This window comes from Danio rerio, chromosome 7 (assembly GCF_049306965.1).
Source record: "Danio rerio strain Tuebingen ecotype United States chromosome 7, GRCz12tu, whole genome shotgun sequence".
NCBI classification, from domain to species: domain Eukaryota; kingdom Metazoa; phylum Chordata; class Actinopteri; order Cypriniformes; family Danionidae; genus Danio; species Danio rerio.
Genome location: NC_133182.1, coordinates 27711917 through 27729304, shown reverse-complemented (window position 1 = coordinate 27729304; position 17388 = coordinate 27711917). Strand labels below are relative to the sequence as shown.

At 36.7% G+C, this 17388-nt stretch overlaps 2 protein-coding genes across 22 annotated transcripts in view; one reads left to right on the top strand and one right to left on the bottom strand.

Moving 5' to 3' along the window:
- Positions 1 to 3016, top strand: part of pde3b (phosphodiesterase 3B) — a 96196-nt gene extending 93180 nt beyond the window's left edge. For all 4 annotated transcript variants that reach the window (XM_686791.11, XM_073908523.1, XM_073908522.1 and 1 more), the window contains one exon: positions 2386 to 3016. In XM_686791.11, the coding sequence (XP_691883.5) occupies positions 2386 to 2618 (233 nt within the window). In that variant the 3' untranslated portion in view covers positions 2619 to 3016. The remainder of the gene's footprint in view (positions 1 to 2385) is intronic.
- Positions 3017 to 8254: 5238 nt separating this feature from the next.
- cyp2r1 (cytochrome P450, family 2, subfamily R, polypeptide 1) overlaps positions 8255 to 17388 on the bottom strand; it is a 243958-nt gene continuing 234824 nt past the window's right edge. For 17 of the 18 annotated variants that reach the window (XM_073906839.1, XM_073906831.1, XM_068222337.2 and 14 more), the window contains 4 exons: positions 12184 to 12325; positions 9740 to 10369; positions 9316 to 9642; positions 8309 to 9231 (listed from right to left, as the gene is read on the bottom strand). In XM_073906839.1, the coding sequence (XP_073762940.1) occupies positions 9050 to 9231; positions 9316 to 9642; positions 9740 to 10369; positions 12184 to 12199 (1155 nt within the window). In that variant the 5' untranslated portion in view covers positions 12200 to 12325 and the 3' untranslated portion in view covers positions 8309 to 9049. 18 annotated transcript variants of the gene reach the window in all.

Genomic DNA, 17388 nt, shown 5'->3' with positions numbered 1-17388 from the left:
CTAAAAAGAGAATTTTTCTCAGCCTGCTATATTTATGTTCAGTTATTTCACTTGAGAGGCAATGAAAATAACTTATTTGTCACTATAAATGTAAAATTACTGAGCCAACACACAAGAGCTGGAGAAAAATGCTCATTTTAGAAGAAAATATCAAATGGCTTTTAGAGGTTTTTGCATCTAAATCTTCATTTATATACTGAATAAAAATTTCAATCCAGCAGGTGGCGCCTTTGCAACAGCAGGAATAATAGTGTTTCCCTGGTTACTGCAGTAAACAAAGCAGCGTGATTTTAAATCTAGCAGGATTTGTTTGGTTTCAGAAACTACACAGCATCCCAATTTTTAAAGATTAAATTCAGGCAAACTTTAGTCTACTGATACAAGATGTGTATCAGACCTTGTAAAACAGCATTTAAGACTTTTTGATACTTTTTAAGGGCCTTAAATTTCTCTAAATTGATTTAGCAATTTTTAATACTTTTTAAGACCCTGCGAACACCCTGACATAGTCTTTTGTTTATTTTATTTAGTGAACCATTTATTTATTAATGTTCAGTACACTTTAATGATCTAAAGAAACATTTTCCACATTAAAACCCTTTGTGGAATTTTATGGTTCCATAGATGTTAAAGGTTTTTCATTTAACTATTGATTCCACTAAAGATTTTATGAGTGATAAGAACTGACAATGATATACAAACAAGTCATAAATATTTACGAATACAATCATTTATGCTGTTTTAAGCAGAACATTTAGAATTGTTGCAAATAACAGTTGGGCATCACCACAGAATTAAAGTGTTCATTACCCCCAAAATTTTAATTCTTTTAATAATTTCCCATCCTTAAGTCAGTCCAATATGTGTCACTGCAGTGTTCATGAACGTGTGCAATTTTGTGATACTGAGGGAAAAAAAAAGGATGAATAAAGTCATTATTTTAGTTTTTATGCGTGCAGAAAGTATTCTCGTAGCTTGGTAATATTCAGATTGAGCCTCTTAATTTGTGTTCTAAAGACGAACAAAGCTATCATACTTTTTTTGGAGTATAGTATTTGACATTTGCATAGTATTTACTTTTAGTGACTCCATACTGTATGTTTAACAAACTTGTGAGAAAAAAAAATGTTTTTTTTTTTTTTGGAAGAGAAAAATAGTGAAAAACGTTTTTAACTAACAAATTATTTAGCAAAAAGCCGTCAAGATTTTTACACTGTTGAAGTCTGTGAAAAAACTCACACCTAAGCTATTCATGTGACTTCATTTTCCATATTAGAGGTGTCTTTAAGCTGCCATTATTAACAAAGTCTTTAATATAAAGTATTAAATACATTTCAGTAGTTCAGTACCTACTTCTTGTGTCATTTCATTCTTACACACAACTCATTTTTCAGATTTGTTTTGTTTGTATTGTTTGAGTTTTTACCAAAATCTGGTCAACAGATTTTTTTTCCAACAGCTCGTTTAGACATATTTTTCCCCAGAAAAAAAACATGACATGTTCAATACTTAGTTTCCCTGCTTATTCTTTGAACCTGCTTAATAAAGTAAGTTTTACTTTATAATCCAAAGCAACAGTCAGTAGTAATAGGTAAACTACCTCCATTAAACCAGTCATACTTTTTTAAGGACTCTTGATGAATATTCAAAATTTAAATATTTTGCAACATTGTCTGTAATGTTAAGCATTACAACAGTTTTAAACATGGAAAACAAACAGATTAGCATGTTAGAAAGATTTGAGAAGGATTATATTATGCCAATGTCAGCTTTGTTTATGCTGAGAAAGTCTACATTAACATAACAGTATATTTAAATTAAGGGGAAAATTTGCACATTCCTAGGCTGGATATGCATTTTGGTCACTGCACTTTTAAAACTTTTAAGATCAACTTTTGCTTCTCTAATAAAACATTTCCATGGTCAGTTCTTAGCTCGTTCCATACCCTCAGTGAGATATCTCATCAATTGAGAGATGATGTTTTTTTACATGTATCACTGAAAACTGAAAATATATATATATTGTATATTGAAAATATTGTATATTGAAAATATATACATGAAAACTGTCTGCATTTAAGTGGTGATAAAACATGAACATATCAAGATTGTTTTGTTTAAAAGCAGAGGCTCAGTTCTTTATTTTTATATGTTCACACATTTGTGTAATATGTTCATATATTCATACTCGTATTTAGTTAAAAATCATTAAAAAAGCTGGTGGGGAAAGGGTAAAAAATTAGTGTGAAGAAAAAAGTAATTATCTAAAATAGAAAGATTCTATAGATGTTAAAGTTGTTCATGGAACCATTGACTCTTTATTTTTAAGAGTATGCTGTTTAGAATTCCACATGTACTTTACTAATCCAGTACTTTTCCTTACAGAGAGAAGAAAGCGGCGGCGTCGGTTGTTCTGCAACATCATGCAGCACTTAACAGAGAACCACAAGGTGTGGAAGAAGACCATAGAAGAAGAGGAGAAGGCCAAAGAGCTGGAGACACAGCAGAAGCAGCAGCAACAGCAGCAGTCAGAGGGTCCCAGCCTTCCTCCATCCACCTCCTCATCCGACGACATCCAGGTCATCCAGGAGGAGGCCGAGGAGGAAGAGCGCCAGTAGCAGAAGGAGAAGGTCAACCTAGTAATGAACACCCCTTGCTCTCCTTCACCTACACAAACACACACGTTGACACCCAGAGGAAGACCCTCGCGGATCTCCCCGTGCTGAAATTTGTCACTGTGCCGACACTCTGAAGCTAATGCAGTTCACATTGTGTTGAAAAAAAAGGCCTTACTACTGTGAGAGGACCCTTTGGTGGGAACCCCACTCCTATGCACTTTCACCCCATGGAGAATCAGCGGAGAACCAACAGAGCTCTGAAGACCAGATGAAAACAGACGGGATAATGGTGCCATACATGGTTACCTGGCTGTGAGGCTGCCTTCAATGTAGAGCTCTTAACTCTCCCGTAGGTACTTGCGTCAAATAGGACACGAAAAGACTTGGAAAAAGAAAAAGAAGACGATGACATAATTCACACCCGTTACCAAAGCGAACAGTTCAAGAACATAGAAAGACTGCGACGGATGCCGTTTCAGGCTCAGAGTCCGGAAGCATAACTCAAAATGTGCCTGTCTGAACTTATAATATAAAATATATATATACATATATATATATATATATATATATATATATATATATATATATATTAGAAATATTGTTTGTTTTTATTTTTCTTGTGGTCCAGAAAATGGGCTATGTACACTGCACTGTATGTGCAGTCCCCGATTCATGCTGGCGACTTAAAACACTGTATTACTGAACAGAGTCACTAGGACAAGTGGAAATGCTGACATTTTTGACTGAAAAATTACCTGACTTCTGCATCGTTTTGGATGCTTTTTATTCATGTTGGTCACCTTCCTGCAGTTTATTTTTTTTATTTGCCTTTGTTGTTTATGAGGTAGTTCTCTTTCTTTTCATTTGTGGTGTGATACTTTTCCCCCTTTTCCTCTTGAATGCTGAGTTGCCAATCGTCGAATCTTTCTGTAAAGTTCCTCTGTGTTTAAAAGCATAGCAAACGGGACAGGAATGCTGTTCAAATGAAGGGACGTTTCTCCTTTTTTTACGTTTAAATAGATATATTTTTTCACGGTTACTCAGGATTCATGTGAAGGATCGATCCTTGTTTTTTGCGAGAAAAAAAAATGAATTCAGCTTGCACGTTGAACGTTCTTTTCAGAGGCGGGACAAAACAAAGTTTCTATTTTTTTGTACGAATAACTTGAAAGTCGCTAACTAAAACAGATGCTCCATCAAAGTCCTTTTCGGGAAATCCATGTTCATGCGTCATTACTTTTCAAAGAGCCCCTGATACAAACTGAAAAGTCAGCATGCACGTTGGAGAGTAAACATTGCTTTGGGGTTCACGTTTGGCATTTATTGAACATAAGGACACGCGCTTGTGCTTGTATTTAAATGAATGATTGCCAAACGCATAATCTGGCCAGTTTGTCCAAGTAATCCAGGATTTAACCTAGAAAGCTGTACTCTTTTTTTTTTTTTTTTTTTTTTTTTTTTTTTAAATTTCTTTTTGTATTTTCTTATTCTTCACCATTAGGCAGGTTTAATACTAATAGTTCTATATTTTTTTGTCTGAAGCAAGAACTCTAGGCATTCCACTAGAATAATGAGGGGAAGACGAGCAGGACGAACCCGCTCCTCCTCCAACACCTCAAACAAACTCATTTTGTCTCTGTAGAGGAAAGTTCTCAAGTAGGCAGTGTAAATCAAGCTAGTATATTTAAGCGTAAACAACAACAACAAAAAAACGAATATAAATGTGCACATTTTACTACCAAACAAGTGTTTAGCCTCTGCACAGAAAGAATACTTGCATATATAAATATATAAATATATATTATATTATATATTTTTTAATTAATCAACAGCGCGTCTCTTTTCTACATACAGCTGACATATATTGTACATTGAGACCATGTAATTATCATCTTGTTTCAGGAGTTTTTAAGAAAAAGAAATCATTCTAATGCTATTTACAGATGTGGATGTTTTTTGGGTGTTGTGTTTTTCAGTTTGTTAGTTGTTTATTTTGGGTGCACTGTCTTTTGTTCCCGCCCATAACCACTCTCTGCCACTCGAACGCCCCTTAATTCCAAAGCTGGTGTTGGCGATGCCGGATGCCTCCCCGTCTCTGTGTCCCGTCGTGGGTTTGCTCTTTTTCTGGCCTGTGCTCAGGGTGTGTTCTGTGTTGGGGGCTTGTGTGCACCCAAAGCAGCTTGTGGTGCTTCTCTCTCTCTCTGTCTCTGTTTTTTTCTGTCCAGACTGTGTGTGTGTGTTCATCATTTGTTGGATCCGGGACTCTCCTCTCCTCAACCCACACACTCTGAACATCATTCAGGTTGGCATGCAGGGTGATGGCAGATCGGACGGCCTCTGTTTCTCCCACTGTTGGGGGGGAGGCTTTGGGGTTCGTCACACCACAGTAACCTCTGACTTTCCTGTCATCACTACCTTTATATGATGGCATTCACTTTTTTATGTAGCATTTAGATAGCAATGTCTGATGTAACCATTCAGCCTCTTCAGGGTTGTGGGGGAGATTTGACTTTTTTTTTTTTTTGGTTATTATTATTATTTATAGCTGTCATAAAAGCACCATCCCTGAACAATAGTTCTACTCTTTCAACTCAATTGAGTCTGTGTTGTTATTTGTTTTTCTTTTTATGTGTGAAATAAGAGCAGACACTTAATTGTTTTAAAGGTTAGATGACTCAAAAATGCAAAGTTGCTAGCGCTGAAGTTCAAAATAGTGTTTTTTTTTCAGTCAAACAAAAGAATCTAAGCTGAAATTGTGCTCCTTACAAAACCCAACAGTCACATTTATCAAATGAAATGAGTGTAGTTAACTCAAAATTGACTAAAAAGTTAATTCTACTCATTTGAAAAGAGTTTTGAACTCAGTGTTGTAGGTAATGAGTACATTAGATACCTTATTACTTCAACTTAAATGGAGTAAGCTCCCAGTACTCATATGGATTAGTTTTTTTTACTCAAATGGATTGTAGTAATTGGTTTGCCCAAATGGTTTGAGTTGCCGTAACTTATTGGGTTTTACAGTACTCAGTTGGTTTGAGTTCTCTTCATTTATTGGGTTTCACTGTGCTCAAATTGCTTCATTTACTCAAATGGATTAAGTTCACAGTACTCATTAGGATTACTTTTTGAACTTAAATGGTTTGTTGCAATCAGTTTCCTCAAATTGTTTGAGTTACCTAACTTTTTGTGTTGTACAGTGTAGGGATTACTAAAATATATACAGAGAGCATCTGATGATATGTAGAGATCTAAATGAAGCTGTGATCAATCTGTGCAAGAAGCTGAACTACGTAGAGCATTGTATTGCATCAACACCATTAGCAGATAATAGATTTTGTTTTGCCTGTACATGTCTTCTCATGGAGCTAATAGCTATTGGCTTGATTTTATGAATCACCTGTTTCAGCTAAAAATCTTTTACTAAAAAAAAAAAAGTCACTCACACTGCCTGACAAAAGTCTTATTGTCTATCCAAGTTTTAGAAACAACAAATAATAACTTGACTTCTAGTCGATCATTTAGTATCAGAAGTGGCATATATGAAAGGCGAAGGCCTCTAGATTAAGCTTGTTTTACCTAAATAAAATATGATCGTGCTTTGATTTTTAATTATTAAATTAGAACAGTAAGATCTGACTTTGCTTACAGAAAAGTCTTGTCACTTAACAGAAATAATGTACAGTATAGGATATAAAGTCATGGTGCATTAATATTGTGTATGACTCCCTTGAGCTTGGAAGACTTCATCCATACATCTCTGCAATGACTCCCATACTGAATGTAACCCCAAACGATGATTTGTTTTCTTCACCAAACTTCTGCGAGAATCTTGGGTCCAGTATTGGGTGCAGTATTTGTGATGATTGTGATGTAGTATCAGATGATTCAGTAGACAAATCTACCTTGTGCCACTTTTCCAAAATTATTTGCTGCTCGTACAACTGTGAGTGATGACAAGACTTTTGTCAGGTGGTGTACAAACTGGATGGCCAGAGGGTGAGTAAAATAACTGCAAATTTTCATTTTTGGATAACCTATTCCTTTAAGGGCTTTTAAAACTTGGGCCAAACTGCTAAAGGGGTAAGGCAACAAAGAGTAAAAACTAAAAGAAATATGTATTTTGGGGCTTTCAAGTTGATGTAGACACTCATGATATTGTTAAAAGGCCATTTTAAACAGTAAGACAACAACGTCTGCATATCCACACGTATCTTTGATCAAGTAAGCAGTCACTTTAATATTAGATTTTGACAGTTGAAGTCTTTAGGGTCACATAATCAAAAACAAACCGATATGGCGCTTAAACATTTCTTATCGCAGTGTAAAACAGAATTTTCAGCTTCAACTAGAAATTATTCAAACAAAATTATTATTTTGAAATATGCTGTAGTTCAATGACAATACAAAAGCTTTATTGAATGCACTTAATCTTTTGTATCAACTTTGTAAGAACTGTTTCTTAGTGATTAATAGTTAATGGATTGACAAGGAGTAGTGCATTAAATTACAGTATTTATTCATCTGTTGGCATTTGGTTAGTAAATAAATATCATTAATATTTTATAAGGCTTCCCCAGAGACGGGTTGCGGCTGTAAGGGTATCAGCTGCGTAAAAATTTGCTGGATAAGTTGGCGGTTTATTTCGCTGTGGCGACCCCGGATTAATAAAGGGACTAAGCCGACAAGAAAATGAATGAATGAATAAATTTTATAAGTAGTTTATTAATGCACAAGTAAATATTGAAATTAACATAAATTATTTTTCATTGTTACTAAGGTAGAAGTCTAATTTTAACTAAACGAAAGCTTCTTTTTTTTCTTGATATTTGAGCAAGCTTTCCCAAGGGGATCAAATTTTTCGGAGGTCTTCTGCAAAAATTTGTTATAATAATTTCAAACTTGGCATGTGCAGTGATTTAATCACAACGCCACCATGGATAAATGCATGGAACGTGACCTTTCACCTATTATCAGAAGTCCAGACACAAGGAAGCACAATGTCTTCAACCTTCACTATCATCTCCATGACGCAACATGCTGTTGCCTTTTTCTGGCTGTGCTCCCGAGCATCATCTAGTTGCATGACGCTGCCTGTTTCCTTCATGTTCAGATGAAAGCCCAAGTGTTCTCTTGGGAGGAACTGCCTGTAAGATGACAGTCAGCGCATGATGAGTCCCCAAGTGTGGGTCGTATGAAAGGGCAGTTTTATCGCTTCAGATGACAGCCTCACGGTGACAGCTTACCCAAAGCAACAGTGCCCCTACCCATCACTCTCGCTTTTTAATTGACTTCCCCATCCTGTGCAGTTTGTCAAAGAGCCGCCTGGAAAGACTTTTTGGCCTTTGGAATGTTTTTACAGTGACAACATGGGAATTTTGCAGAAAATGATATATGCTAAAAACAACACTACTTGGTTTACAATCAGCAAAAACGTGCCAAAGCAAAGATTTGCTGCTGAAAAGCGTTCATTTTTGGTATGTGGCAGATTCACAAATCTACACCAAGTCAGTCTCAGGATGTCTTGAGGTTTTTATTAATATACTTTCTCCTCTCAGCTTGGTTTATATGGTGTATAGCTTGGCTTTGGAGGATTCCAACAAAGTTGAAAGAGAGGTCGCAGACAGAATTAAAACAACTTCCATAACAAAAGTTTTTTATTTCTTTTTATTTATTTTTTTTAGAGACAGACATTTTATATAATAAGCACAAACACTGGTCTAAAAAGTGAAGTAAAAAAAAGAGAAAGATATTCTATAAAATGTATATTGCAGTGCAGTTTTTCAGGAGAGCACCATGGTTTTTTCCTCAGAAATATGGCAGCTCGAGTTTCTAGATAATCTCTTTCCAGTGAGATGAACTAGGGACTGGGCTGATATTATTGCACAACTGATCTATGGCATTAAACCAACAGGAATCCTGAAGCATTTCCAAAACTTTCTGAGAAAAGCAGCTGTTCTCCTCTCGCTTTCCTCACTCTAGAAATGGGGAAATTCAAGGAATGCTGAAAAAGACAGGCCGTCCAAACCATCATAGAGGTAAACCCTGTCAATCATTCACACAATAGCTCTTCTCGTATTGACAAGCACAACATTGGCTTTGTTACACAGTACACGTTTTCAGTTCAAGTTATCAAAGATACATGCTACACTTCATCTTGAAACTCTTATAGGTCCGTGTTCGGTAACACACATGTGCTCATTCTGTGCGCCTCACAGCATGTTCTGTAACAGTACTCTTATCACTCTCAGGCTGGTTTCTGTGAAACTAAAGAGGACACGTTCAGAGAATTTAGCAAGTCAACATCAGAGGTCAGTATTACCCGTTGAAAACGGTATGGAATTTAAGACTTGGAAACTGCTCTGCCTTTGACGTTTCTTGGTAGGATCCCCTGAGGTGAGTGCACGCGTTCCAGAGCTCAAAGCTGGAAAGTTTTACTGCTGCCTCCTGATGGCACATATGGAATACGGCTGAGGCTGAAGGGTCATGCCCAATTTCGCTGAGAGGCTCGGAATAAAGCCTTCTGAGAACTGAAGGTGAAACCTCTGGAGCAATGTAGTAAAGAACAAGAACATCTCCAGCCTGGCCAGCTGCTCTCCCAAACAGTGTCGCTTACCTAAAGGACACCAGAACATAAGGATTATATTAACCTGACAAGCTTTTAGATGCTAAATGTTTGAAAATTTTACTTTTTTTTTACCTATGGAGAAGGGGAGGAACGCTTCATGTCGGATGAATTTGCCATTGCAGTCTAGAAAGCGCTCTGGGCAGAAGATTGACGGGTCGCTCCAGTACTTCTCATCAAAGTGTACAGAGTACAAGTTAGTGATGACCATGGTGCCCTTGGGAATGGTGTAGCCACGCACCACTGCGTCTTGAGACGTGGCGCGGAAGATTCCCAGTGGGACGATATTGCAAAGGCGCAGGACTTCATGCAACACTGCCTCCACATACGGCATCCTCTGCCTGTCTTCAAAAGCAGGCTGTCTGCCATTCAGAACACTATCGATCTCCATTTGGACCTTTTCTGAATGGAAGGGAAAAAAAACATGACGTGATTAGCGCAACGACATTAAAACATTGATCATAAATGAACAATAAGCGCATGCTCCATGGGCACCAACCTTGTATCCTGGGATACAGAGCCATGTAGAGCATAGCCCAGCGCAGACAATTAGTGGTGGTTTCTGTGCCCGCGATGATCAGTTCTCCAACTGAGAAAATCAGATTGTCTTGAGAGAAAGAAGTGGCTTTATCAGGGGTGCTTTGCTCCATTTCGTCCAAGTAGGCATCAATGTAATGTTGCGGCGACTGGGGAACCCTGCCCTGCGAGAAGCGCCTGATGATTTGCAGGAGGAACTTATAGACCTCGTTGGCATTGCGGAACAGCCTCTGGTGCTTCCCAAAGGGCAGGTACTCCATCCAGGGGAAGGCGTTGTACAGGAAAGCCCAACTGCTGGCTGCCAGCTCCACATTCTCACTGAAGATCTCAATCATGTGCTGAAAATCCCCATCGTCATAGGTGAAGCGCTGGCCAAAGATGATGAGGTTGGTGATATTGGACACCGCATTGGTCACCAGATGCTTGGGGTTAAAGGGCTTGCCTTGGTGCTGGTCAATGGCATCAAGAAAATATAGGCACTCTTCAGAAATCCTCTCAAACATCCGCTGGCCAGTGCCAAAGTAGCGGAAGCAGTTCACAGCCAGTTTGTGGTGCTCAATCCAGCCTCGGCCGTATTTGCAGTTCAGAAGTCCTAGACAGAGAATAAACAATACCGAGAGAGGTCTATTTAAAAATGGAAATCTAGCGATAAACTTCATGTATGTTTAACCAGAGATTATTAGTCAAACAGTAATAGTCTCCCGGGTTAAAAAGAGATTACAAGAACTGCAATACTGGTTATGTGATAACCTTTTGTGCGACTGACAGAGGTTGGTTTAAAAATGGAAATCTAATGATAAACTTTCAGTACATTCGATCAGGGATGACTGGTCAAACAGCAATTGTCTCATGGGTTAAACAGAGATAACAAGAACTGTGATAGTGATTATGAGATAACCTTAAATGTGACTGTCCGCTCTTTTCTAGTTTTTGCCTCAACTCTGACATACATTGCCGTGCCAGAGCCTCTTTTTTACACAGATGATTTAAAGAGTAGTTTTTTTTAACATGGAAACTCATTTTGTTCAAATCTCTACACTATAAACCCAACAGTTAACTATCAAATGAAATGAGTTTAGTTAACTCAAATTTGCTAAAAGTTAATTCTACTCATTTGAAAACAGTTGATTAAATACCTCATACTACAACTTAAATGGAGAAAGTTCACAGTACAAATGGTTTGAGTTGCCTTGACTTATTGGGTTTTACAGTACTCAGTTGGTTTGAGTTCTCTTCAATTATTGGGTTTCACTGTGCTCAAATTGCTTCATTTACTCAAATAGATTAAGTTCACAGTACTCATTAAGATTACTTTTTGAACTTAAATGGTTTGTTGCAACCGGGTTCCTCAAATATATATTTAATTTAAATGTATTAAAGTTTATTAAATCAGCATATACTGTATGAGTAAACCCCTCACAAATCTCTCTTTTAAATTCATATTTTTAATAGGAAGCTATACACTATTATATTTGTGCATACATTAGATTAGTCAGTACTGAAGCCAAATCTGGAGCTTATCTAACAAAATAACTTAAGATAATGGTCTAAAAACTAGTACACCCAAATTTATATATTATAGAAAAATATTAAATATTTAAAAAAGAGGAAAAACGTAGAGAAACAAACAAAAAAATTTGTTGAAATTTTGTAGGTTGTAATTTTTATGCAAAATATTTTGCTTGAATTGAATTGGTTTATCTTTCAATTTCTAAATATGAAGAGTTCAAATGCAAAAGTCCCATCTAAAATTTTCATCAAAAAAGAACATTTTTCTCAGCCCCCTTTGTTCATGTTGAGATATTTCACTTTAAAAACCAGGAAAAGGACTTATTCTTTGGCATTAAAATCATATTACTGAACATAAACACAGGAGCCTGATAAAAAATGCTCATTTTAGAGGAAAATTTTAGATTGCATTTAGAAGTTTTTGCATCTAAATTCTTCATATGTTTGGTGACTTAAATATTAGTTGAATAAATATATCTGTTTTAAAAATCTATTTCGTTTAAATGCACCTATATTCACTGAGAAATTAATACAAATACAAATATTAATTTTTAAAACGGGGTGTATTCAATTACGCTGAGCACTGTAGACAATTTAGTGCACTGCTAATCCTAAACTGTGCTGCAGCTTATCTTCATTATCAGTGAATAATGATTGAATGTGGACTGTTTCTCACAGAAAGTTATCCTGTGGCTTTAGAGGTTTTGGAATGAAGTACATGAGGTAACCTAAGCTAGTTATTTGTTTTATTTTAGACTTGCCTTTGGTAAAGGCATAAGGGGACAGAAAATAATGTCAGCTTTTTATTTCATGGAGAACAATGTATCTAGCTCAATCTGCAGTCATCTATTCCAGGAAGTCTTTCCAAAATAAATTATTCCATAAGGAACCACTTACCTCCCATTTTTGTCATCTTCTGGAATAAAGGGAGGGACGGGCGGTCTGCAAAAACCTCACTTTGGTGATACAGGCACTCTTTAATGGCATCATAACCATTTAGAATCACAGTCGGGATTCCTCCCAGGTCTAGACTGAAAATCTGGGAAATAAAATGGCAATATTCATTAATCTACTCCTCTGCCAAAGATATTTCTGCTAATGAATGAAGCGCAATTAGAGCACTACATTCACCCTCATTGATACGGCGGGGAAATGAATTAGGCACGCTGACTCAGCATGTCTCTGCAGAAGTGAGTGCTGCAGAGCTCTGCCAAAAATGCAATGCTAAACGCAACAGTCTTTTGTTCTCTTCAAGCACCCCAGACTGCACTTCTTGAAATGCGTCAAGACGCTGCAAGGCCAATCAGCTGAGCTGGACGAGAGACCTCAGCAACAGTAAAATAAGTGAACTAACTTAAAGAAAATCCAGTTTTAAAATGCATAGCAACACAAGCGTCTCTACTGAAATGTAAATTAATGAAATGATTCTCTAAACTGGTACACTGTAAAAAAAAAAATCCTGTTTGCCTTACATTTTTAAGTTGAATCAAATTAACCTTATGAGTCCATTGGACTTATGTTAAACTGACTTAAAACAGCTTGCGTAACACATAGAATTAAGTTAGAGCATGATAAACTTTTAATAAGTTCAAAAGCCTATGCTGTCAGGACTAATTAATCATATATGATTTTTACAGAGTATATACAAATGCAATAACATTTATTTATTTGTTTTGTAATAACAATATTTATAATTAGCTACAATTATAAAAAATTAACTTTATTACACCTGAATAGCAGTAGCTTTTTAAAAAGTTGATTTATTAACTTTTCTGAAGTTGAAACATCATCTAAAAATGAAAATAGGCTACAAGAAAACTTTGCACCTTTAAAATTATGTTTTTGAAATGCTTTAAATGACTTTGTTTTGCAAACTAGCTACTTCTGCATTTTCCCGACTTTAAAATAAAACTGTTGTCTGCTGGAGTAACTTTGCATGAAAATAACTAATAAATTATTATTATATTTTTAAATAAAATCTATTTTTTCCATAGCTATATATAATTCCCCCTAGGGGGACAGTGATGCAGAACAGCTGTGCAGCGCGTCAGACTTAATCTAAACGCGACGCGCCGCAAAGTAGACCTCTTCATTGATTAGGCTATAATACAAGATGCATTACACTGCTATGCAAAATAATAATTATCATCACGTGATTACTAAAAATAACTTTTTAAAGAAGCAAAGCCTAACTGACGGCCGCGCGCACAAAAAAAAATGTATAACGTTAAAAGCAAGAAACTCAACAAGTCTACTGTATTTCTGAATATCTAATTATTATATTACTGTACCTGTCCGTGGATGTCACTCTGCCTCTTCATGTAGACGTGAGGCTCTGTGGCGAGGGAAAGCATATTCCCTATAATGGGCAAAGGTGTCGGTCCGGGGGGAAACCCTCGGGGTCTCCGCTGCTTTACGAGCTGGCGAATCACCAGCAGAATCAAGAGTGTCGTGAACAAACCGAGCAAACATATCAGCGTCTGCTCCCAGGACAAGGAGAGCGGTGATGTTAAGCGTTTGATCGATATCATCTTAGATGCAAACTTGGGGTAATCTGAAAAGTTTCTAGCGCTCCGTTCTCTGTCGGACAGTGTATTAGGGGATCATCTTGCACATGTTGCTCTTTATCCCCCGCCTCTTAAAGCCTAAGATTGGCTGGCGGGGTGAGCGCTTTGGATTAACTTGCATTGCGTTTTTGATTAAACGCTGGTCAGAACTATTGATCGCGAGAATTCAGACTCGTTTCCTCTCATTAGGGCAGGCGGTCACTGCTGCGTTTCCAAGCGGGCTCTTTTTTGTATATTGCGACATATGTGACCACGCCTGCCCAAAAATATCCAACGAGGGACTTCGCAATGGAATCATTTCTTTGAACTAGTGGTTTGTCAACGTTCATTCAAAAAACCTCTGATTCATTCAATGACTGTGCGTCTCTCTGTGGTTACATTGTAGTCCCGGTAGGTGGGGACAACTGTCTTTTCAGAGATTTGCTTTATGGTCTTGAAGCAGTTCAATAACTGCATAATTGTTCGTTATTACAACTCAATTATTTACTATTAAATCATTACAATTCACAATTGAATTGACAGGAAATTAGTCACGTGGTCGAAAACGCAGATATGAGTCGTCGAGAAAAATACAAAATGGCGACTATTTCAGTTTTTAATGTACGTCTGGCTAATGATATACTGTCAATAGAACATGCAGTATTTTTTATTTCTTGTCTAGTGAGAGAAAAAAGTGGTGTGTTATGCAAACTATTTAAAAAAAAAAAAAACAAGTTTTGGGGTCAGACACGTTTGCGCTGTAAAATCTGTGCTCCAAACTTTGACCTCCAGTCATGTCAGCATTTCTTTCAGCTATTTTAACCAAACAGTGACACATGTCAGTTCGGAGAACTTTTTGTTCAATATATCATTGGTTGCTACAACACTGGTCGTTTTTTTTATGGTTTGTGTGGTGATGTGGGCGTGTTTAATTATTTAAAAGTATTATGCCTCTGCACCACTCACAAAGCATGAAAATTGATATTTTTAAGGGCTAGGCACTGCAACATCATTTATATTTAAAACTCAGTCGTCATAAATATTGTATACTCGTGGATTGCTCATATTTAATTAGTCAGTTGTTTTCATATTAGTCTATTCAGCAATTCAGAACCAACAGTTGAATTTAAAACAGCAAGGGTTTATGTTTCCACGGTGCACAAAAGAGCAAGAAGATAATCAACAAATATATGGATAAATAGAGTCTTGTACATGATCTCAATTAACAGAATTTCAGGGGAAAAAACTACTAGTGCCTGCTGAGGGGCATAACCCTTTTAACTTAATTGCAGCCTATAAATATTGCATGAGCTTGTATTTAAACTGCATATTGTGAGGTGGAAACCCCTGATAAGAGGGGAATAAGCTGAAGGAAAGAGTGCGGGCATTGTAGAAAATGCTGTCTTGAGAAAATTAACATGCATCCATAACACAGGAATCAAACTGACCACTGCATGTTTTTATGCTTGTAAAAAAATTGAAATATGACAATTGTAATCACATACTAATTCCATCATAAATCACACTGCTTTTCTCAGTAGAAATGTGATTTTCCACATTGATGATGTTCACTTCTATGGTGTCTTGGGTCTTATTATCTATGAAGTTTTCTACTGAGCCATTCCATCCGTATGGATAGATAAATCCAGCAGGTCTCAGAGGATTTTGTTCAAAGACTGCAGTGTTTGTGATATATAATTAGCACATCTAGAACATTCAATATGTCCACCCATAAGAAACGCATCATGTTATGGATTTGGTGTAACGGAGGGAAAATCAGTCAACACAGATTAATCAATAAAATAAAGTGAGACTTCAGAGGACCTACATTGTGGTGCAATTATAGACCATTCATTCATTCATTCATTCATTCATTCATTCATTCATTCATTTTCCTTCGACTTAGTCCCTTTTTTATCAGGGGTTGCCACAGCGGAATGAACCACCAACTTATCCAGGATATGCTTTAAACAGCGAATGCCCTTCTAGCTGCAACCCAGTACAGGAAAACATCCACACACACTCATTCACACACATACACTACGGCCAATTTAGTTTATTCAGTTCACCAATATAGCGCATGTCTTTGGACTGTGGGGGAAACCGTAGCACCCAGAGGAAACCCAAGCGAACACTAGGAGAACATGCAAACTCCACACAGAAATGACAACTGACCCAGCGGAGAGTCGAACCAGTAACCTTCTTGCTGTGAGGCGACAACGCTAACCACTGAGCTACTGTGTCACCCCAATTACAGACCATTGTAAAATAATAATAAAATTACTACATAAATAAAAATCAATAACTTATTTAAACTCTGCATACCTGGTATCGGGTCCATGACGTCATTTACTTCTGCATTCTTTACTTTTTAAAGGTCAGTACTGGCCCTATACCCCCTTAAGTGGTTCTGTTCTCTCATCAGTTGGAATTGAATAACTTTTGCAGAGATTATGATACAGACATTTTCTTTTTTTCCATTTGATTACTGACATGTGCAGGAACCAACAAAACAATTACAGCAACCTAGACCACACAGAACCTCAGAGGTACACTTTCAAATTTGAGTTTATAAAAAACTTTTTTGGAGGTGTTTATTATAACACAGACAACATATACAATTTTTTTAATCACAATCAACAGTGTTTTATAAAAATGCAAAGGGTTTTCTTTCAAATGATACCAAACTTTTGCATTTGCACCTCTGCTTGTGGATTTAATAAGCTTTTGAGTTTGGGTCGTTAAATCCAGGAGGAAACCCCAGAATAGCACCTGCTAAAGCCATGATATGACAGCAAATATCCTCAGTTATTATTATAATTATAATATTTATTAATTACAGTATAGTTCTTATCAACCTAAACAATTATAACTTTTCATTTTACATATAGTCTAAGTAGACATGTATCTATAAGCTTAAAAAAGGAAAATTATCAGAACTGTTTTTTTTACATTGTTTAATGGTCTGATTTAATGATATATGCTAAGCTAAGCTAAAAGTGCTCCTGCCAAAAAAAAGGTACAACTCACATTTTGATCACTTGTAAAATAAGCCTTGTTTTTTTAAAAGTGTATTTTTCCATTAACGAATGGTGATGGTATTTATTTATTTATTATTCTGCATACTGCATTTGCTATAGTGTTGCAGGTACAGTAAGCAGTTTTGAATGGGCCCCATCAGAGGTGTCTCAGCCATTCTTTTTGTTAGTCCTTGGTGACTTGGTCGGGTGCCAGTCCCATTCAGATGATGCCGTTGGTTGTTAATGGAGTCTAAATAAAAGTATGGTGTGTGTGATCCGTAAAGCACACAGATAAGACTGTGAGGAACTCTAACTGGCTAAGATTGATGAGCAACACTCAGTGATTAAATCTCATTTCCTTAATGTCTAAGGATGAACTGCGCTGGCTCCAACGCTCACCATTTAGTGCTACTCATTGTCTCCGAGAGGGTTATGGATTGTGTTTAGTTTTCCTCTCAGAGTCATTACGAATCACACTTAATCCCTGTTCTGTTCCGTCGGCAGGTGTTTAAACAGTCGTGCAGTCCAAAAAAAAA